General features: G+C 40.0%; 1 protein-coding gene across 1 annotated transcript in view; it reads right to left on the bottom strand.

Moving 5' to 3' along the window:
- Positions 1–23791, bottom strand: part of LOC117815294 (zeta-sarcoglycan) — a 365700-nt gene that overhangs the window by 227134 nt on the left and 114775 nt on the right. Inside the window, exon 2 of the mRNA XM_034686927.1 lies at positions 22326–22427. Coding sequence (XP_034542818.1) covers positions 22326–22427 — 102 coding nt within the window. The remainder of the gene's footprint in view (positions 1–22325; positions 22428–23791) is intronic.

Here is a 23791-nt window from a genome sequence, read left to right on the forward strand (position 1 = left end):
CAATCCTCGGTGCTCCCGGTTAGTAAATCTGCTTTGCGCGCGCTATCAAGTTTGCACCTGTTTTTATACACGCAAACTTTTAGTAGACCGGGCCCTGAGAGAGAAATAAAGCAACAGAAACCTGGAGCTCATGATGTGGGGTCAGTCTGGTCGTTTTGGTGAAATGTCATAAAGATCGATTCATTACAAGAAAGGGAGAAGTAGTGTGTGATTTACTGTAAATTACATTAAATACAGGTGAAAACTAAGAAAACATACTAATCACTCTTGACTTAACAGGCTATGCAGGGATAGCTTTTGGGTTTAAAGGTGACATATCATGCAAAATTGACTTTTTAATGGTTCTCTACCTGAAATATGTGTCCCTGGCATGTCTACAAACCCCCCCGAGAATGAAAAAAATCCATTCTGCCCCTGTTCTGATTTCTCCACCTTTCTGTAAATGTGTGTGAAACCAGCCGTTTCAGACTTCAGTGTTTTTGTTACGTCACAACAATATCCGGTCTGTCACGGAGTCAGAGCTCGGAGCTTGTTCAGCCCATAGACTGTATAAAATAATACTGAATCCCTCCTCCGTTTTTCATTACCTGCACACATGTGTGCTAACAAGGAGCTTAGGAGGGAGGCATGCTAGTTGTAGGCTGTCTTCATAAACACAAAGGTCGGTTTTACTCCCCACGTCTGCAGATTTGAAGATCTAATGGATGATTTTTATTTGTCATGGATAAGTGCTCGCGCTAATTCACATAGCTACATGTTCATAGCTGTAGCTGTGTACCAAGACACATGTCGACATACTGACAAATAAAACAACAAGAAACACAGAATCTATGACCAATCCTTCAGAAAAGGTCCTGCTGCCTTTCTGGCAGAGGTCGGTTTTACTCCCCACGTCTGCAGATTTGAAGATCTAGTGGATGATTATTATTTATCATGGATAAGTGCTAGCGCTAGTTAGCATAGCTACATGTTCGTAGCTGTGTACCAAGACACACGTCGACATACTGATAAATAAAACAACAAGAAACACTAAATCTGTGACCAATCCTTCAGAAAGGTCCTGCTACAGGCGCCTCTCCGTCAGGATCAGATTCTGGATCAGATTCAGAGGGTTGAAGTAACGTGATCTCTGAGCAGCCGTGTATATTCAGCCAACATGTAAACATTAGATCAACGTGCTGGAGAGCGGAGGCCACACCCACTTCCTGAGGGGGCGTGGTCAGAGAGAAAACAGACTGTTCTGAGGAGGACTGAAGAAGAGGGTTTTTCAGGCAGACCAAAATCTGATTTCAAAGTGTTTTTTTGAGCATAAACTTTAAATATATGTTTTGGGGACCTCTTAGACCAATATATATTGATGAAAAAAGCGTGATATGTCACCTTTAAGCTTTTAAAAATGATCTAATTCAAATTAAATCCAGGATCTTATGAACTTAGTTTACACACAGACGCCAGCACAATTGTAGGGGCAGTGAGGCGGCGAACGAGACATTGCAAAAGAAGGAATATCATCCCTAACCTGATATAATTTTAATATCAATGGCTTACTCACAGCCCACAAGATGTATGGTATTTGTATTTTTAAATAAGAAGAGGAGAGGTCATTGGTCATCCTTACTGGACGTTTGAGGTTTCTTTTTATTTATTTATTCCTCTGTCTCTTAGAGAAAAGCTTCAGTCCACTCTGTGGGGTGAAGCTGCGTCCAGTCTGCACTTGCATCTTGGTAGTTGGTGTGGGTGTTTAAATCCACGACTACATGTGTGTGTGTGTGTCTGTGTGTACTGGCAGCTGGCTTGTCAGTGATACTTGATTTAACTGTGTTACTAATTTACTGTGTGCAACCGGAGCATCACGTTCCCACAAGATTTATGATATTTCTATTTTTAAATAAAGTTTGGAAATTCCAAACAAAAAGCGAAAACAAGAGAACTGTTTCCACAGAAAAACTGATCTAAAAAAACATACAGCCAGTGTTACCTGATATTTCATCCCTTTAGGACATATCCTATAAATCTAGATAAACACATTTTTGGTAAAAAGGCAGAAATGCATATTTAGGCCAAGAACATCACCTCGCTCATGATAAAAATAGGAATGCCTCCTCTCAAGACAAGTGTGAACGAGCATGTCACGAAAGCTGTCTGCAGGTTATTTTCTCTTAACATGTCGCTAAATTGAAAATCAAGCCGTCACATGCTGCTCAAGCTGTCAAAGAGGGGAAAGTGTTTTAGGTGGTGCAGTGACACAAGGTTGATCAAGTAAAGATGCATCAAATGTAGGACTGGGCTGAGCAAAGTACCAAGTCAATGATTGAGGTGGATTCTTCATTCAGGCTCAAGACAAGTGACATGACTTCTAGTTTTGCAAGGGACACAGTTTCAGTTTAAGACTGCAGGCTGTGGCTGTATTCTATGAAAACTATGTGTGTGTGCAAAACTAGAGATGGAATATATCATCCATAATCCTGGTAATATCTTCTTCTGATAACGAAACAAGCTTTGATCTGATTGTACATCTACATGCAGGTTCAACAACCTCCAATTGGACTCCAACTCCATTCCTGCTTCTCATATTGCATGTTGGACTATTAACAATGGAAATGGTGTAGGAAAGGAAGTCACAGACGGATCATAAAAGCTGGGTACACTGGATACCTGAAAATGTTAGCTATCACTCCCAGAAGTGATTCTATTGCAAGATAAAAGTCAGAAGATTGAGATTTTGAGGTGCAGCTATTTCACAATTTAATAATCATAATAATAATAATAATAATAATAATAATAATAATAATAATTATAATAATAAAGTAATAATAATAATGATACTAATAATAATAATAGTAAAACTAATAATCATAAAAGTAATAATAATAATAACAGTAGTAATAATAATAATAATAATAACAGTAATAGTAATAATTATAATAATAATAATAATACAAGTAATAATAATAATAATGATACTAATAATAACAGTAATAATAATAATAACAGTTATAATAATAATAATAAAAGTAATAATAATAATGATACTAATAATAACAGTAATAATAATAATAACAGTAATAATAATAATAATAACAGTAATAAAAGTAATAATAATAATAATAATAATAATGATAATAATAAAAATAACCGTAATAATAATAATGATAATAATAGTAACAGTAATAATAATAATAATAATAATAATAATAATAATAATAATAATAATAACAGTAATAATAATAATAATAATAATAATAATAATAATAATAACAGTAATAACAGTAATAATAATAATAATGATAATAATAAAAATAACCGTAATAATAATAATGATAATAATAATAACAGTAATAATAATAATAATGATAATAATAATAATAATAATAATAATAATAATAATAATAATAATAATAATAATAATAACAACAGTAATGATAATAATAATAATAATAATAATAATAATAATAATAATAATAATAATAATAACATAGATAGATGCAAATAAACCGAATAAAATTGATGGATGGATGAATCTCTGATGGCAGGAAAGCAATAAATCATAAATCATGGAAACAAAAAGACACAGATAACAGAAACAACAAAGGACAATAAAAGGTTTTCGAGAGATGATATTACATCAGAGAAAATAAAACAGGTAAAAAGATTTTGAGCGGTCAGACGAAATAAGAAATAAAATAAAAAGAGAAACACAATTAAACCAAATCAGGAGATTAATTAGAAAAAAATTATGGATTAAGAGTGAAACAAAAATGAATGAAAGAAAGATTTTGAATAAAATACATCACTCTGTCAGGTGACACTGGGTGCACTGCCTCATATATTCTATTGTCATGCACACAGCAGTGTGTATGTGTCTTTAAAATACTGTAATGAAAGACTGTCCACTTCCCCTCTACCTGTAACCACCTGCATTAGAACAGAGCTGTTTGTAGTTTGCACAGTGTTGATAAGAGAAGCAGAAGCTGGAACAAATAGCTCATGTGATATCATCTTATGAACAAGATGAAAACAAAGACTAAAGGCAGAATTCAGAGAAACATGAAGGCCCGGTGTGAAAGTGCTCCAGCTTTGTTTTCAACAGACTTCCTGGAATAATCAATGAGGACAACTTCCAGCAACATTTGTCTTTGTAGAAAGCAATTGTCACGTCAGTCTCAGAAAGTGTCTCTTTATGTAAGCTAATTCATTACAAATACTGACACGCTGACAGTATGTAATTTCATTTAAATTGAATTTGAGTCCCTCATTGGCGACTTTTCATGTGACACAGCACACCCACTGAGGATGAAAAGCAATTTGTACAAAGTGTTCCTAGCGGCAGGACTTCCTGTTGACAGTTTGTCTGAATGATAGCTCAAGTTTTGTTTTTTTGTTTTTTGTTTTTTTTGCATGAAAGGCCTTCACACAGATGAAGAGCAGCGTGGAAATGAAAGCATACTGTGTTTCATAGACATGACCACAAACAAAGAAAAGCAAAAAGCTATTATTCTGAGGAGAAACTGACAGCATCATGCTCCCAAGGTGGCACGCAATTAAAATCAGGTACGCCTGACAGTTGCACTCTGCAGCATTTCTTTCCTTCATCACAAGCAGAAAGTCAAAGAAACCAGAGGTACCTGTTATCATTCTTCGGGGGAAAGTCAGAGGCCCAAGCTTCCCTGAGTAACACGCTATTAAAGTCAGACTGTAACTGTTCGACGTGCCACAGCGCAACAGTTCCACAGCAATAGTCCTGGAATTATAGCCCGTACCAAGGTCTGCATCCGTTCAGTTACATTTACCCCAGATTGTTTACAATGCTGCAAAGTCAAAATCAATAGGGCCTGCCAAGACGGGAACAGCCTAATGTTCCATTAGAACTCTCTGCTATTCAATTACGGCCACAGAGTTGGAGAAGTTTCAGCTAGCTCAGGTCCCCAGAGGAGAAGCACAGAGAAAGTATGAGTTGGAGGGAGGGAGTAATAAATCTAAAACTGACAAACAGCAAAAATAAAGTTATGGCACCCTCCCACCTTCACCCACTACCCTTTATTTTTCTGTCGCTCCGAGCTGCAGCGATGGAAACGGATGAGGGAACTTTTTCAATAATTGTTTCTCTTAGCTTTTTCATAATCTCCAACTCATTCAATATTGTTTTTCAATTGCACTCATAACTTATGCAGTTTTAATTATCCCCTTACATGCCTCCTTTCATATTACCTCTGTCCCTTTGCATGCATACATCTACACTTCCTCCACACTGTGTAATATCTTTTTAATCTCCCCTGGAATTCAGGCAGCCAGCTGAATGTAACAAGGCCCGTCTCCAGGGAGCTGGTATCACGACAGGGGTGAGAGAGAAAGAAGAACAACAAAGACAGAAAGAAAGCGAGAGAAATGTCATAGACAGGGGGTAGAGGGAAAAAAACGCCCTAATAACAAAGAAGAGAACCTGATAAAAGAAAAGTTGGCTCAGAAGGATAGAAGGGGACCGCGAGAAAGCAGAATAAGTGAAGTTTTCACTGCCTTTCGTCCTGAATACATTCTGATAATTCCCATTGCTAGGAAACATCCTGAATTAATGGGAAATGTGTAAATTTAACTGATATATCATTTTAGCTTGCTTAGATGGTAACAAATGTAAAAAAACGTCTCACTTTACCCCACTCTCCCCTACAAATAAGGGTGGATTAAAATCGATTCAACAACATGTGTGTTGTGATATTATTTTTAAACAGTAGAAGGCGCTATCTGCATTTCACTCTGCTTGTTCAACATCATGAAGTCTCTTGTGCTGCTCTCTCGTCACTCGCTGAGTGGAGCGTAACAGACATGGCAGCAGCAGGTGAAGACCAAGACAGAGCAGTTCAGGATGCACCTTTGTGTTTACAGTCTGAGGTACAGCCAGTCCCTCCAGGAAGTTGCGATTTCGCGATCGCAACTATCAACGCAAATTCAACCAATCAGCGCGATTTTTTCGCGGCCTTGCAATTTTATACAATCACCGCAACATTCCTGCAAATTTGACCAATTATCTCAATCTCAGCCCCTGTACGTCATCGGTTTTGTCATCAATTTCACTTCATTGGAACATAAACACAAGTCCTCACTTGATCGGCACTTTTCAACAGTTAAACACGCACAGAGAACGGGTGAAGAGAGAGGACAGCAGGCAGGACAAGTGACCATGACAACGTTGCTATTTATAGATACTAGAGTAATTATTTGAAGGGCTCAGTGTTAGCTTGGTCACCTACCTGCAGCAGGTGTGCTTTATGAACCAGCTCTCCAAACCTCCATGCATCTGTCTCATCTTCATTGATGATTTTTACCCCCGGTGTGTGTTAGTGACAAAGACACAACCGGGGGACGTCTGTTTAATATTTGACGTTTGACATTGTTGCTGTGGTTACCGTAAAAAGCTCTGCGTCTAGAGCTTGATTTATTCCAGTTTGGTGAAACATCAGACACATTTAGTAAGGTTTGATCAACTCCTAGTCATCAAAGATGCAGATTCGTTTCAGAGTGCCGTGAACTGACTGTCTGTGCCTCTGTCACTGCGAGGTGCATTCAGGGACCGTCGTAAATGTGCAATACAGTCCTTTCATGGCATTTTTCTGCGAATCAAAAGAATCAAAATACAGTCACAGTGGCCACATCAAGAATGTTTTCTAAAAACAACTGTAATTTAGCGTGTTTACTTGCCCCTGAGATGTTATTGGGGGAAAAAAGAAAAAAAAAATCGCAACTTTCACCGCAATTTTTTCAAAAAGCTGTCGCAAATTCAGGCTTTTTGGGACGCAACAATCACAAAGAAATCCCACGAAATCCTGGAGGGACTGTACAGCAGCATTTTGTCTTTCCCTGATATTCCTGAAGAAAAACATGTCAATTCACAGCCAGGAGCATGAGCTGCACTTTAGTTTATTTAAAGAGATTGACCTTATTTGTTGTTTTCCAACAAGGTATTTTTGTACGCTCATTTTGAGTTTTTTTTGCAAGGTGCTGAAAAAAGTGTGCAGTGGTTTTATTTGAGTTACAACACACCTTAAAAATTAAAAAGGATTGCTTTGTTTACAAATAAATATACAAGAAAAAATATATATTGCAAGTGTCCATATCTGAGGATTGAAATAAAATAATAGTTATTTAAATTTGTAGTTCAATCCAGTTTTCTTGAAAATCATTAGAGAATCGTGAGTGAATCGTATCATCAACCAAAAATCTGGATTCAAATCAAACAGTGGGTTGAGTGTATCCTCACATAACGCTTGCTAAAGGTCATTTTGCCAATGGGTGTGTCGAATCAGAAAAGCTCCTGTTGTTTTTCCACCTTTCATCCATTCATGCGACTGTCCGTGCAGGAGACTCGTTTCAACTGCCTGTTGTTGTTTTTTCTACCAAATCTCTGCCAGCTTGTAAAATCAGTCAGTAAAGCAGCTTTAGTCTCTCACTCATGCTTTTATGTCTGCATCCACACCTCTTTGTTGCCCTTTTCACGTCTGTTACAATACGATTGGTCCACAATGTGTACCCTTGCTGAGCAGCCCAATGCCATGTGGCTCTGCAAGAATTGTCTGCACACATTCAGTGTGCTGTGTGAGCTATCTTCCAAGTCCTGTCTTGTGATGTTGCTCCCAGGACTGGCTGAGAGTTTGGCTGCTCACCAGCTTTATTCAGCGGCCACACAGTCATTGCTTCGGGTCCTGTGACTCTCAGCGCTTCCCAAGTGCCTCCAAATTCCTGCAGAGTACACCTTGTTGTGTCTCTCCGGTTCCTTCCATTTCCCGCCTTTCAGTTCTTCCTTGCCAGATCATCCATGTAGCCTTCCTGCCAAGTGCTCAAGCTATTCCTGCCTGCTGCCTGGTATTTGTTTGCTCCATGCACAGCTCAAACATGCATCATCCTGATGTTTACCCAATATGATGTTCTTTGTTCATCTGACTCAGACCTTTCCTCCAGATTATGACAGTGCTTGTCAGATATGATCAAAATCAGAGTTTTACACTGGGTTCTTTTCAGGTAAGGAAGCAGGGAGATCTTTAGAGCCTTACCCTGAATGATGTAGTGGTGATCCTGCAGGTTTCACTGTGGTTGTCTGTCAGAGAACGCAATTTGGTGGATTTATTTTTATGCAGTGCTGATGGTTTTGTCTCCTTATTTGGGTTGGTGTATTTATACCCCTTATTGACCAGAAGATGAGGTATGCAGGATTGTCTCATGTTCAGAGTTTAGTCATTTAATGCCAATATTCAATACGACAGTGGACGTCTATTTTTCTGTAAAGTGAGTATACGCCAGCTCTCACTCACCGCTACAGCACCAGAGGAATGAGGGTTAAATAGACATGCTGCAGAACAAAATTAAGACAAGTTTTCTGACAACTGAAGCAGAGTTATTATATTTTATTTTAAAAAATATCATTGCAATTGCAGCAGGGACATTAAACAACTGATAAAGGCTGAAAAATGAATATAGAATATAGTGAAGACAATCAAAGAATTACTCTTTCACTAATTAATATGACATTGCTTTTTACTGCCACATTGGTATTTTATTGGTATTTTAATGTATTATTGGTATTTTGTTGTGTCATTGGTATGCCACAGTGACATGTTTTTTTTATTTTTGACAGTGGGCAGTGGGTTATTGTAATATTGGTATGATGACCAGTCCCTCCAGGATTTCGCGGGATTGTTTTGTGATTGTTGCGTCCCAAAAAGCCTGAATTTGCGACAGCTTTTTGGAAAAATTGCGGTGAAAGTTGCAATTTTTTTTTTCTTTTTTCCCCCAATAACATCTCAGGGGCAATTACATATGCTAAATTACAGTTGTTTTTAGAAAACATTCTTGATGTGGCCACTGACTGTATTTTGATTCTCTTGATTCACAGAAAAATGCCATGAAAGGGCTGTATTGCACATTTACAACGGTCCCTGAATGCACCTCGCAGCGACAGAGGCACAGACAGTCAGTTCACGGCACTCTGAAACGAATCTGCATCTTTGATGACTAGGAGTTGATCAAAACTTACTAAATGTGTCTGATGTTTCACCAAACTGGATTAAATCAAGCTGTAGACGCAGAGCTTTTTACGGTAACCACGGCAACAACGTCAAACATCAAATAGTAAACAGCCGTCCCCCGGTTGTGTCTTTGTCACTAACACACACCGGGGGTAAAAATCATCAATGAAGATGAGACAGATGCATGGAGGTGAGGAGAGCTGGTTCATAAAGCACACCTGCTGCAGGTAGAGACCAAGCTAACACTGAGCCCCTCAATCTATAAATAACAACGTTGTCATGGTCACTTGTCCTGCCTGCAGTCCCCTCTTTTCACCCGTTCTCTGTGTGTGTTTTGTTGTTGAAAAGTGCCGATCAAGTGAGGACTTACGTTTATGTTCCAAGGAAGTGAAATTGATGACAAAACCGATGACGTACAGGGGCTGAGATTGAGGTAATTGGTTGAATTTGCGTTGATAGTTGCGATCGCGAAATCGCAACTTCCTGGAGGGACTGGATGACTGTATTGATTGTGAGCAGCACTGCATTTATGTCCATGACACAGTATCAGTGCAACCAAGTAACAATGATGGCCATCTCTCATCTCAGCTTTCTCTTTTCTCAAAAAATATAAAATGAGCTAAGTAAAAAACAAAAGAGCCAGCAAAGGACTCTGGAAGCTGCCTTACTGAAATAAATACATAATAATAATAATCAGAGGATCAGTGCATAAATTGACCTGAATAGAACTGAATGACAAAAATGGCCACAAATGTTGAATGGGGATGGGTTTTTTTTTCCACCTTGTCAGGTCGCACGCAGTCATGTTGGAGTCATTTTCCAAGACAATCTGTGATTTTCCAGGACATTTGACTTTTTCTCCCATTTTCCAGGTGTTTTCCAGTACTGGAAAACTGGTCAACTGTTTTCCAGGTTTTCCAGGATGTGTTTCCAGGACCCTGCAATAGACTTATTATTTTAAATAATGAATTAAATTGCCATTAATATAACTGCTTCATGTAGATTACAAAACCATATGTATGTCTTTTAAATGTGACATCATTTTATAAGACACTGAACCATAGACTGTAAAAAATATGGACATAGGATCCGTGACGTCACCCATCTGTTTCTGAAGAGCTGTTTTGAGACCAATCGGCTGCGGCAGCCATATTGCTTCTGTCGAGCCAGTGTGACGCAAAGAGGCGGGCTTTGAGCCTCCTAGCCAACAGCTGCAGTGTTCCCACAGGCAGCTGTGCCTCTCATTGGAAGACTGGTAATCTCAATATCTTCGAAATTGCCGAATTAGAAAAAAATTCACCCCCCTCACAGTGAGAGGACGTCGAGAAATTAGCTATTCAGACTACACTCATCTTTTGTACCAGACTGTAAACATGTTTATTAATGCTGCAAAGATCGTCTTTTCCCCATTCATGTGTATGTGACTTCCGGTACTTCCGGACCCAGCCTCAAGTGGATCCTCCATGAACTGCAGCTTTTAACACTTCTGCATTGGACTCATATTTTTAGACCGGAGGTTGCCGCTTGCACTGAACACATGATTTTCTATATAAGGTGTTCAAAACAACTTACTTTCCTTGTTTTGTTTTACAAGTATGTTTAATCATTAAAATTGTTTCTTTATAAAAACAAGATTTACTCTTTTTAGAAAAAAAGTCCTTAAAAGGAGAAGGTCATCTTATAATCAGGGTTGTCTTCTATTCAGGCTAATACAGTGTCTGCTATGAAGAATGGAGACCTCTTTTTGACTGTAATCTGTAGGTTACTGAAAGATGCATCATCAAAATTAGAAAGTAAAAAACCTCTGAGCATATTTTCACAACTTCCAAGGAAACATAAATCCTAGCTTGTTTTTGGCGAGGTTTGCCGTGCCAGAGTCAGTTGAAATCTTGATGCATTTGACCTCACAGTACACTCGTTGGTAAGAACTATTTACCCGCAAGATAGGTACAACAAAACAAAACAAAACAACACCACAATGAAACCACATTTGACACTGATACCAAATAAAAAAAAAACACCCTTTAAAAAATATGAAGAAAGAAACTGAACTCCAAGAAAATAAAGAAGCAGTCTGTAGGTCTGTCTGCTGATCGTCTTCTGTTCCTTTGTTCCTCTTTGCTCTCGCCCGGTCTTATATTTTCTTAAATCTGTCTGCCTCCCTTCTCCTTCTTCCCGTTCCTCTCCTCCACAGTTATCTCTCTCTTTCTCTCCTACTCTCCTGCACTTGGTCTTTTTTCCACCCACCTATCCAATCAAATTCCTCACTGCGTTGTTTTTGTTGTTGTGAGTGCTCCATACGCCGTGTTCTGTATTTAGCTCTCACTGGGAGTCACAGTGTTCCATTTAGCCTTCCCACAATGCACTGCTGTGGGATGGCCCTGTTTATGCAAAAATCTGCATGTGAGCTTGTGATGTTTCTAAAAAGGGCAGGATACAGCTGCGTGGGAGGGATGTCATCTTCATCCTCTCTGCTGTTACATCCCCACACACATATTCGAAACATGTATATTTGATAGGGCTTAAATCTGGGCTTTAAAGAGTGTGTTTATCTTAGTGTGTGGTTACAGTTTTGGGATCTGAGATCAGACACCATGACCCTCAAACTACTGGCTCTTGTAGAGGGTGAAGGCCAGGCAGTGGAGGGTAAACCGATCCAGTTTCTATGCATCAGGTTTCTGTTTCATGTGGATATTTGAGCTCACCACGTTTTGGAAAATCTCACTGAATGTTAGCAAGAGTCAGACTAAACTGCATCAAACAAAGATAATGCACAATGCAGACAAGGCTTTCTGAGGAAAACATGCTATACAATATACTCAACTATAAATAAATACATGTCATGCTTCTGCATGGCAACATGAAATACTTGATGACAGGTTTTACAGGTAAGCCACATCAGCAGCTACATGAATGGTTAAAATAAACTCAGACTATCAGAACAAGGACGTTAGAAAAGGACGTTTTACACTGTTTCTGAGCAGGATAACAGCTGCAATGGCAAAACATGTGCTGCAAGGAATCTCAGAAAAGGAAAAGTGTCTTTGAAGTGTAACTTTAATTGCATGCAACCTGAAGATGTTGCTAAGGAATGCAAAGCACAAGAGCTGCAGCTAACATGAGCACCAAAAACAAGTGCTGTCGTAGAAGGGCTTTTGAAAACAGCAGAAAGTACTGCACACACATATTCACACCTTGATTGACAATGTTTATAATATTATCAGCATCAGAATTGTCAGTATTGGCTCAAACCAATTATCTCCAAGCCTGCTTTGGTGTGACTGGTTAACACTACTTATGAATCTGTAGGTACAGATTAACACCTGAGAGCCAAAGCTGCTGTCCAGGCTGTCAGGACTGTTAAAGACAATGGGCCTGATCTATTTAGATCCCAAATAACGAGCGCTAATTTGCGTGTGCAAATAATAATTTTGCACGTGTTATTTCTGGGCGTGTTGCGGGTGATCTACTAAGACTGCGTGCGCAAATGATAACGAGTGCAAAAGTGGTGTGGACCGCCCTATTTTAATGAGGATTTTGCGTGTGCTATCAGCTGTCACCATGGAGAGTTTGAGAGAACATAAATGATAAATGAAGTTTGAAGCCATGGAGTTGGAGGTCTTTGTGGAGGAGGGAAATAAACACATGGGTGAACTCCAGCAGAGACATCTCAGTGTTAGAAACACGATTTGGGAGGCCATCTGTGAAAAGGTGAATGATGTGAGAAAAAACAGAAGATCTGCTGATGAAATAAACGCATCTACTCTACTCCAAAACACAATAAGTGTTTTGATGGAGTTTAGAGGGCGATTTGATGAGGCTTAGTCTGCCACTCTTGCTCTAGAAAAGTTAGGCGTCACTTGGATGAAGACAGTCGCCTCACTGTCCCAGGGAGCAACTTTCGGGTGAACGTTTTTAATGCCTGATATCATCATCCAGCAACTGTCCCAAAGATTCACCATCTTAAATGGAACTGTGAACATGTTTGAGTCAATTCACCCCAACACACTGCTGCAAGCACGAGATGAGGAGTTACACAGAGCTGCCTGGCACAGCTCAGTGAGCGCTCATTCTCCAAGTTAAAACTAACTAAAAACCCCTTGATGAGCACGATGGGACAGAATAGACAGAGTGGACATGTCATGTTATTTATTGAGAATGACAGATCAAAGAAAATGGACATACAGTGCATCGTGGACAAGTCCGCGGAGCTTAAGGCTCGTCCAAACAGTGGTGAGTAGGCCGAGTACTTCATATTGATTTTGTGTTTGTATGTGAAGATGTGGGCCGCTGTGCCAATTTGACTAAACTTTATATCTGTTGATACAGTGACCTACTGTGCTCTCATTATATGAAAAAGTTAAAGTGGGTGTCAGAATGATGCGGTCGCTATCCGTGGTGCTGAACTGCTTTGAATTTGTGTTGTTTTATTATTATTATTTTGTTCTCTTGGTTTGATTGACTAAAACATTTAGAAATGCTTGTAAGCCCAGCTTTTGCGGGCATGTTGTAAAGTTATGATGAGCTTTACAGTGACCGCAGCCATGTGTGCGTAACGCTGTGCCAGTTTGCACCTGCCATTCAAACGTGCTAAATATAGACGCAAAAACACCGCTTGCTATCTGCTTCAGGTTAGATAAATCACATTGCGTGTGCTAAATGATTACATTTGCATCTCCTCCTCCCAGTATTTTGCACGTTCTGATGATCTACATGTATTCTGCATATTCATGAAGGCAAACACGCTAAATGATTTGCGAGTGCTATTTTGCTCATTTGACAGACGCAATCCTTGGTGCTCCCGGTTAGTACGTCAGCTTTGCGCGCGCTATCAAGTTTGCACGTGTTTTTATACACGCAAACCTTTAGTAGATCGGGCCCAATGAGCCCAAACAAGAGAAATCAAATTAGAGACGAGGACTGATCGATTAGTTCTGCAAATACAAATCTGCTCCCTCTTCCCAACCTGAGTCAAAGGGTACAGTGCATGGAAGCTTTCCACCTTTTCTATGTGACCTCTTTGGACTGTCGGGTTGAGAGGTATCTGAAGACATCCCGTTGGAATCATATGAAAAATCTTCAAGTCTACCATGACATCATTTGTCTCAACATGTCTGGCACACATTGGCTGTTTTCAAAACGACCTGCTACATACCTACAAATGTAGGTAGGTGGTACACTTGAGGTCAAAATTATTTGCCCCCCCAGGAATTCTGGAACATTTTCCTTAAATTCTGCCCAATGTTTGAATCATTGATAAAACCTGATATAAGCAAACATTCACCAGTGTTCTGTAGTAGCTTTGGTACATTTAAGAATATAAAATACATTTTTAGGATAACTTTATATCAAATATAGTGAAAAATGGGGTGGTCAAAATGATTAGCCCCCATGCGAATTTTTCCTTTCAAACATACCTGAGCAGTCAGTTTGTTTCCTAACAACACCTGTAGGTCAACTGGCTTCCTAACATCACCTGAGCATTCAAACAGCATTGAGATTTACTTAAGGGACTCCAAACAGGGCACTTGAACACGTTATTTAGAGAGACTACTCTTACTCACCATGTCAAAGACGAAGGAAATCAGTCTTGAGCTCAGAAAGAAGATAATGGAGGCTCATAATAAGGGGGAAGGCTATACTGTAATTTCCAGGCATTTTACAGTGTCTAGAACAGCTGTATGTTGCATCATTGTAAAGTACAAGGAGACAAACTCTGTTGGAAACAAACCTAGGCGTGGTAGAAAACACAAGATATCAAGAACTTTGGAGAGGAAAGTAGTCGAAGATGTCAGCAAGAAGCCCCGGACATCTGCCAAGGTGATTGTTGCTGATTGTTGCTGATTGTTGCTCCATTGGAGTTGATGTTTGAAGGAGCACAGTTGTGAGGGGTCTTCATCGTAGTGGGCTTCAGGACCATCGTCCCAGAAGAACCCCTTTACTCAAAAAGCGGCACATCAGAGCCAGACTGAGGTTTGCCCGAGAACATTTGAAAGGTAAAGATGAGTTTTGGAAGTCCATCTTTTGATCTGATGGAACTTTTTGGGCATATGGATGTTGTTCATGTTTGGCCAAGAAAGGGAGAGTCCTTCAACCCTTAGAACACGGTCCTCAGAATTAAACATGGTGGGGGGAGCATCGTACTGTGGGGCTGTTTTGCAGCTTCAGGCACAGGGAGTCTTGTTCTGGTGCATGGCATCATGAAAAAAGGAAGTTATGTTGACATTTTGAAGGATAATGTGAAGAACTCTGCTCTTAGCCTAGGCTTTGGTCGGCGCTGGGTCTTCCAACAAGAAAATGATCCAAAGCTTACGTCAAAATTGGTCAAACAGTTTTTCAAGGACACCAAAACCAAGGTCCTGGAGTGGCCCATACAGAGCCCAGATCTAAATCCTGTGAAGAATCTGTGGTGGGTGCTCAAAGTGAATGTCCATGCTCAGAAACCATGTATTTTGGAGCAGCTGGAACAATTTGCATTGGAAAAATGAGCCAAAATCCCTCAAGAGACATGTGCCAACCTTGTAAAGAACTATTTGAAGAGGTTGTTGTCAGGTGTGGCTCAGAACGGGCGCACTATTGACTACTTAGGGCCAGGGGGCTACTAATTTTGGACATGCCATTTTTACCTTTTCTTGTTTCAATTCATTGCATCAACAAAATATCCAAGTCCAACATAGTGAACATTTGTCTTTGTTATTTTGGAAACACATAAACTATAAACACTTGTTTTTAATGGTCATTTTCATGGAGAAATCAAGGGTTTTATCTGATTTCACAAGGGGGGCTAATAATTTTGACCTCAACTGTATGTAGTTTGAATTTAGTCTGTTGGATCTGGTCTGCATGATGTCTAGCCAGACATCTCTGGGTTTCCGGTTTCAGTAAATGGAAAAACAACAGCAAAGCCGATAGAGAAACTGCTTCTTTAGCATCACTTATGATTTAAAAAGTTAAGAAGTGGTTTATATGGAATTTAATCAATTCCCCTGTCAAACAAAGAAGAGAAAAGAAAAGGCTGAATTAGCGCTGTGCATTGTGGGAAACAGTACATGAGGCAGACTGGTCTGATGCATACTGTGAAATTTTCCCAAATCAGTACAACATCCGAGGAGATTTGACATACTGCAGATTTTGCTCTTGTTCACATACTACACTATGAATTTAGGACAAACCAGTACATACTGCTAGTATAGTAGGCGGTTTTGAAAACAGCCTTAGTCTGATAATCCAAGTGAGAAATGCTATAAGTGTTTACACCAATAAACAAACACAGGTCAATACGCCACCTCTCATCCTCTGTCCGTTCATCACATGTTCTGTTTGTTGCTTCCTGTGATTATCTGCTTCTCCTCTTCTTCCTTTCTGTCACTCTCCGTTTCCACTTCAGTGTCACTCTCCATGCTGAAGGACACTTATCTCCTCCAGTAACTAAGGCCCGAGGAACCCTCTTTAGATTCTTCAGTTTGTTTGCCTCTCTTTGTTCGGCGTCCTTCTGGCTAATGACACAGCATCATATCAATGAGTTATCAATGTGAGCTTGTATAGGACACTAAAAGCTCTCTGAACCACAGTGAAGGTTCTGCTTTGTATCCATGTATGTGTCTTTATGTTTACTGTTATGTGAGTATCTGTCAATAGAAAGACTAATGGAGTGTTTAAGAGTCATGATGCAGTGTTTAGCACAGCTGTTGTGTGAGCCAACGTGAATCAAACAGAGGTAAATGTTCCTGAGCAGAAACTCAGTCCTGAACTGTCACTGTCGCCGTCGCTCCCTGCTCAGTCTTTTGTCAGCCCGCCTCCCCACAGTATGTCTCTTCACCAAACAAGCAGTAAGCTGTCGTGTCCTCGGGGAGTTTAGCGGATACTTTTGATTCAGTGTGCTCCCCTCATGCAGTCGCGATCCACAGTCAAAGCTCTGTGGCCGTCAATATCAAAATAAGAGCACGCCTGCTGTTTGGAAAATGGGAGGGCAAGTAAATAAAACATGCACAGTCTTCCCCTCTGAGAGTAAACATTGATATCCTTTCAAAAGAAAAAAAGAGAGTGTGAAAAAATAAAAACGATGGATATTTCTTTCTTTCATCACAATTTAAAAGTGTCAAAGTAGCAAAAATGCAGAAATTTAAACGCAATCTCATGATTAAACTGGAGAAACACCACTTCAAATTTAGTGATGTCACCTTTAAATATTCACTAAATGACTCCGAAGTGAAAGAAATGTCTTCTCACTCATTAATGTGTCAACACAACTCTTTGTTGATTCTCTGTTCGCCTCCTCTTCAAGCCTCTTTCTTCTCTTCCTGATTACCCTGTTCTCCTCATCAGCCTGCACTTGTTCTGCAGCACCTCTCCTCGCTGTTCATCATCTCACTCTGATGTACCTCCAGTCATCCTCTCCCGCTCCTCTTTTCATGTTATCTTCACAATCACCCCGTCCTTTTAATCAGCACGCTCTCCTGTCCTCTGCATCACACTCGTGTTTATATTTGTGCATCCTTCAAGGGAGCTTCTCATGAACCCTGCTGTTTCTCTGTCTTGTCACGATGTTTCAGTTCTCTGCAGTTTCTGACTTTGTCAAAAATACAAAAAGAACAGGGTATGGATTATATGCACGGTGGAGCTTTATTTTACCGTAGTTGTAATAGTAAATGTAATTTCAAAATAAAACTACGGCTTAAAATAATTTCCTTGGAGAGCTTAGACCTTGGATAAAAAATATGGCAACAGAGGAGCGAGTTCTTAACTTGAAATAAACTTTATGTGCTGTTATTTTTTCTGCCTGTTTTTAAACCTCAGGTATTCTTTTTTCGGTTTCCTCTCTACTATTGGTGTAAGATATATCCATAGATGGTTGCACAGTAGTGGTGTGTGCAGTTTTAGCCAGGTCTACCCAGAAAACTCATTAAATCTCAAATGAAGGACCAAAAACTGCCATAGATTTAGCATCGCGTTTGTTTCGGCGGGCCAAAAAGTCAAGCTTGGCCTACAGAACATCAGCTGAACACCAGCCCCTATCAGCTTCAGCCTGCCTTCTCTTCCTGCTCCCCCTGCAAACCTCTTCACAACCCTCCTCCAGCCCAGCTCCTCCTTTGTGCTGTGCAGAGGTGTCAAAAGTATTCACAGTCATTACTCCAGTAGAAGTATAGATACTAGGGTTTAAAAAGACTTCTGTAGAAGTTAAAGTATCAACTCAAGCCTTTTACTCAAATAAAAGTGTATAAGTACTGGTTTCAAAACTACTTCAAGTATAAAAGTAATGTAAGGGGGAGAAATACCCTTAAGGACTAAAGCTTAGGCTGCATCACAGGGGCCTATAGTGCACTACCCACCTCCCAAAAAAAAACAATGTTTCTAAAGGCCATAATGACTATAACGTTATATTAATATGTTAATGTTGAAATATTTGGGTTGCACCTGTTTCAGCCTCATTTATGCCCATTGAAAATGAAGGCATTTTCGTACAATGCAAATACATTAAAGAACCATATATGTGTACTACTGAGCATTAACGTGTTTCATGGAGCAGAAGATATGATAACTAGTTGCCTATAAGTATTGTAATGGTGCAAAAAGTCAAACTTCACAGGCATGTTATCGCGAGCCTTTACTGGAATGTAAATGTACACTACCGTTCAAAAGTCTGGGGTCACTTAGAAATGTCCTTATTTTTGAAAGAAGAGCACTGTTTTTTTCAATGAAGATAACATTAAATGAATCAGAAATACTCGCTATACATTGTTAATGCAGTAAATGACTATTCTAGCTGCAAACGTCTGTTTTTTAATGGAATATCTACATAGGTGTATAGAGGCTCATTTCCAGCAACCATCACTCCAGTGTTCTAATGGTACATTGTGTTTGCTAATCTTGTAGAAAGCTAATGGATGATTAGAAACATCTTGAAAACCCTTGTGCAGTTACGTTAGCACAGCTGAAAACGGTTTTGCTGGTTAGAGAAGCTGTAAAACTGGCCTTTCTTTGAGCTAGTTGAGTATCTGGAGCATCACATGTGTGGGTTCGATTATACTCTCAAAATGGCCAGAAAAAGAGAACTTTCATATGAAACTCCACAGTCTATTCTTGTTCTTAGAAATTAAGGATATTCCATGCGAGAAATTGCAAAGAAACTGAAGATTTCCTACAACGTTGTGTACTACTCCCTTCAGAGAACAGCACAAACAGGCTCTAACCAGAGTAGAAAGAGAAGTGAGAGGCCGCGGTGCACAACAGTACAAGAAGACAAGTACAGTAGAGTCTCTAGTTTGAGAATTAGAAGCCTCACAGGTCCTGAACTGGCAGCTTCATTAAATGGTACCCGCAAAACGCCAGTGTCAACGTCTACAGTGAAGAGGCGACTCCGGGATGCTGGCCTTCTAGGCAGAGTGGCAAAGAAAAGACCATATCTGAGACTGGCCAATAAAAGGAAAAGATTAATATGTGCAAAAGAACACAGACATTGGACAGAGGAAGATTGGAAAAAAGTGTTATGGACAGACGAATCAAAGTTTCAGGTGTTTGGATCACACAGAAGAAGATTAGTGAGATGCAGAACAAGTGAAAAGATGCTGGAAGAGTGCCTGACGCCATCTGTTAAGCATGGTGGAGGTCATGTGATGGTCTGGGGATGCTTTGGTGCAGGTAAAGTGGGAGATTTGTAAAAGATAAAAGGGATTTTGAATAATGAAGGCTATCACTACATTTTGTAACGCCATGCCATACCCTGTGGACAGCGCTTGATTGGAGCCAATTTCCTCCTACAACAGGACAATGACCCAAAGCACACCTCCAGATTATGCAAGAACTATTTAGGGAAGAAGCAGGCAGCTGGTATTCTGTCTGTAATGGAGTGGACAGCGCAGTCACCAGATCTCAACCCCATTGAGCTGTTGTGGGAGCAGCTTGACCGTATGGTACACAAGAAGTGTCCATCAAGCCAATCAAACTTGTGGGAGGTGCTTCAGGAGGCGTGGGGTGAAATTTCTTCAGATTCCCTCAACAAATTAACAGCTAGAATGCCAAAGGTCTGCAATGCTGTAATTGCGGCAAAGGGAGCATTCTTTGATGAAAGCAAAGTTTGAAGGACAAAATTATTATTTCAATAAAAATCATTATTTCTAACATTCTCAATGTCTTGACTATATTTTCTATTCATTTTGTAACTCATTTGATAAATAAAAGTGTGAGCTTTCATGGAAAACACAAAATTGTCTGGGTGACCCCAAACTTTTGAACGGTAGTGTACATAAATGTGTTTTGTTTTCTTTTTTTTTAAGATGTAAGGAATAGAAAGTACAGATAAATGTGTGAAAATGTAAGGAGTAGAAGAAAAAAGTTGGCTGAAAAATAACTACTCCAGTAAAGTATAGATACCCAAAATTTCTACTATTTGTACTTTGTTACTTGACACCTCTGCTGCTGTGTCTGATTTTACCAGTGTGGTATGTGGTCACTGATGCTTGCTCTGTTCTGTACCCATGGGGGTCTTTGCTGCTGCTCTCACTGCCTTGGCTTTTCATGTAAGCACATGAAAGAGAGGGGAGGTGTGCTCTCCCCACTCCAGGCTTGGTACTGTATGTTGAAGGGCAGGGAGCCATACCAACAAATATAACTTATTGCATGCAAATAAATCATTTTGACAAGTGATCCTGACTGAACTATCTAAATCTGACAAGGAGGATAATTCATGTTCTTTCTTTGTAGACACAAAAAAGTAACACTAGTTTGAAAATGTTGAAACCCACCTAAGACAAGGATAACTGCAGTCAAGCACACAACAGCAGTATGCTACATGTTAGGGGTCGTGTCCTTTTTTACTTCCTGCTGGCAGGGACCTCAACCTGCTATAGCTTGCACTTCTGTTCCCTCACTAGTGACCATTAGGTCTGTTTGAAAATCATGGCTTGAAATCGCTGACAAAATTTGCGCGAGCAGACGAGATCCTCAGACGGGGAGAAGTGGAACCTGTGCGCCAACCATAGAGACCATGCAGAAAAAAACCCCTGTCCAATCAGAAAACACAAAGACTCTGTCCCTGCAACCAATCATGCTCAGACACCATTGTGACTCAGCGCTCAGTTCACTTCTGCACGCGCTCTAAAAGTAGTTTTCCTCTCACAGGCTGAAAATTTGCTCTCTTGAGCAGAGAAACGTTGCATGTGAGTGATGTGTAAGCGCTCACAAGGACAATTTTTCTGCATGGTCTCTATGATTGGCGCACAGGTTCTACTTCTCCTCGTGTGTGGATCTCGTCTGCTCGCGCAATTATTTTGTCAGCGGTTTCACACCATGTAATATTATCTTCATGTTTCATATTTGTGTTTATTAAACAGGATGTTAACAAGAAACTGTAAAAAGTCTTGATAATAATTGTGTCATAGCATTTACAGCAGCTCTGCGTTGACATTCTCCTCCGTACGGACCTCTGCCTTTGCTGTTAACAAAGATGATATCAGAAGCCCCGCCCCCTCTTGATTCTGATTGGTCAGTGATCAAGAAGTGACATCAATAAGCGCTGAAAACACTGATCTGCATGTGTTTCAAATAAAAGATAAGAGCTTGCAGCACAATTAAACGAGTTAAACTATGCTAAACAGCAGTTTCCTCCACACACATGCTGTATCTACTGTACATGCAAAACTACAGAAGCTATGTGGTTCAGTATCAGGGAAGATTATCCAACAAACAACAGTCCTCTGAGTCTAAAGAGGAAGGATTTCAACACCATCATATGCAAAGTGAGGCTGTAGTATTCAAGCCTACACATTTTTCTACACACTGATTCTCAGCTTTACTGTAATGCAAGAGCAGCACCTGTAGCTGTATGCAACATCACATACATTCATCTACTTCCTGTCAATCAGCTGTCGTCTAACTGTCTGTCCGCTCCTTACCACTGCTTATTTCTGCTCTCAAATCCTCTGCTACACACTCGCACACAGAAAACACACTGTATTTGTGACAGTGACAGTGATTCCCTGCTTACTGTTCATTCCACACACACACACACACACTCACACACACAGAAGTGTCACACAGGTTGTCCTATATAGAGTGACATAGAGTCTGTGTTGCCCGGGCTGACGGCGTCGATGATGGTTCTGTGTGTGATGAATGGACACAAGGAGGAGTGCTGGATCATATGCAGCGCTGTAATAATGTCACACACACCCATGACAAATAGACCCTGACTGCTGGGAGCAGCATCTTACTGCTGCTCATTAAAGGGGCAGGAACATCAGGGCGGCACACTAAACAAACATGAAACACACACACACACACACACACAGTCACATTAAGAGCGTGCGGTCTTACCCTTCGAGACTGGATCTCTTTGACGTATAAAGGCAACATGAACTCGGACACGCCCTCCAGCCTCACTCCTTCCTTGGTCACTCGCAGTTTCCCCATGCCGTCCTGAGGAGACATGAACAGAGAGACATGGAGACACATTAGCTGGTTATTCACAGAGATAACGACAAATTGAGCGAAAACAATCAAAATCAATCTGTGAAGAAAACATGTAGGCTCCTCATCTCCTCAGAGTCGGTGCAGTTTGCTCTGCTCGGGTAGTTTCTGATGCAGTTTCAGTTAGCAACACTTACAAGGATAGAAAAACTAGAACCTATCAAGTCACATTTTATCACAGAACATTATAAACAAACTGGGTCTGTAAAGTGCTGTCTCTCTTCTTCTGACATGTCACATTCAACCACTCACACATTCACACACTGATGGTGCCTCCACCAAGGGTAGTTCAGGGTTAATGTCTCAGTGGGACCTGGGTTCAAACCCAGACCTTCTGATAAAGCCCTTGCTGTTGCAAAAATGCAACACAGAGAACACAGGTATGACAAGACTGTATTGATCCACAAATCTGCCATTAGAAGTTGGAATAAACTTGAAATCTGTCATTGTATAAGCTGCAAATGATTAGTTTGAATGTCCCAAGGCTCAAGAAAGCACTGTAGGAGAATTGTGGTTCTTGTGAGTGAATTACATTTTAAGTCAACATATAGACATGATTGCATGGGATTTCTTTTTGGTCTAATTATGAAAATCAGGTGGCATCTGGAGATCTCAAAAGTGTTTCATTTATGTCTCCTAGACAACAATGAGATCTGTTTGAAAACAAAATGAGACTTTAGCTTATAATAATAATAATAATACATTTTATTTATAAGGCGCTTTTCTGAAAACTCAAAGATGCTGCACAGAGGATAAAACATCATATAAAACAACAGAATAATAAAAACATGAATAAAATACATTTAAAAGCAATCATACTTTAAAAGCAGTTCTTAATTGGAGGGTTTTGGTGAGTGATTTGAAGGTGGACAGGTTGGGGCAGTTTCTAATGTTAAGTGGTAAGGCGTTCCAGAGGGTGGGGGGCAGCGACAGAGAAAGCTCTGTCCCCCAAGGTTCGGTGCTTGGTGTCAGGTGGTAGGGAGAGGAGATGGGCATTGGAGGATCTGAGGTTACGGGAGGGGGTGTGGTGATGGAGCAGGTCGGTGAGGTAAGAGGGGGCCTGGTTATGGAGGGCTTAGTGCAGGGGTGTCAAACTAATTTCAGTTCAGGGGCCACATACAGACTAATTTGATCTGAAGTGGGCCGGACCAGTAAAATCCTAACATAATAACCTATAAAGAGGGACAACTCCAAATGTTTCCCTATTGTTTAAATGCAAAAAAAGTACAAGTAAATTCAAAAAATGTTCACATTTAATGAACTATATTTTTACAATAACAGTTCTTGTATTTTTCGCCATGATTAGTCTCATA

Source organism: Notolabrus celidotus, chromosome 7, assembly GCF_009762535.1.
Source record: "Notolabrus celidotus isolate fNotCel1 chromosome 7, fNotCel1.pri, whole genome shotgun sequence".
NCBI classification, from domain to species: domain Eukaryota; kingdom Metazoa; phylum Chordata; class Actinopteri; order Labriformes; family Labridae; genus Notolabrus; species Notolabrus celidotus.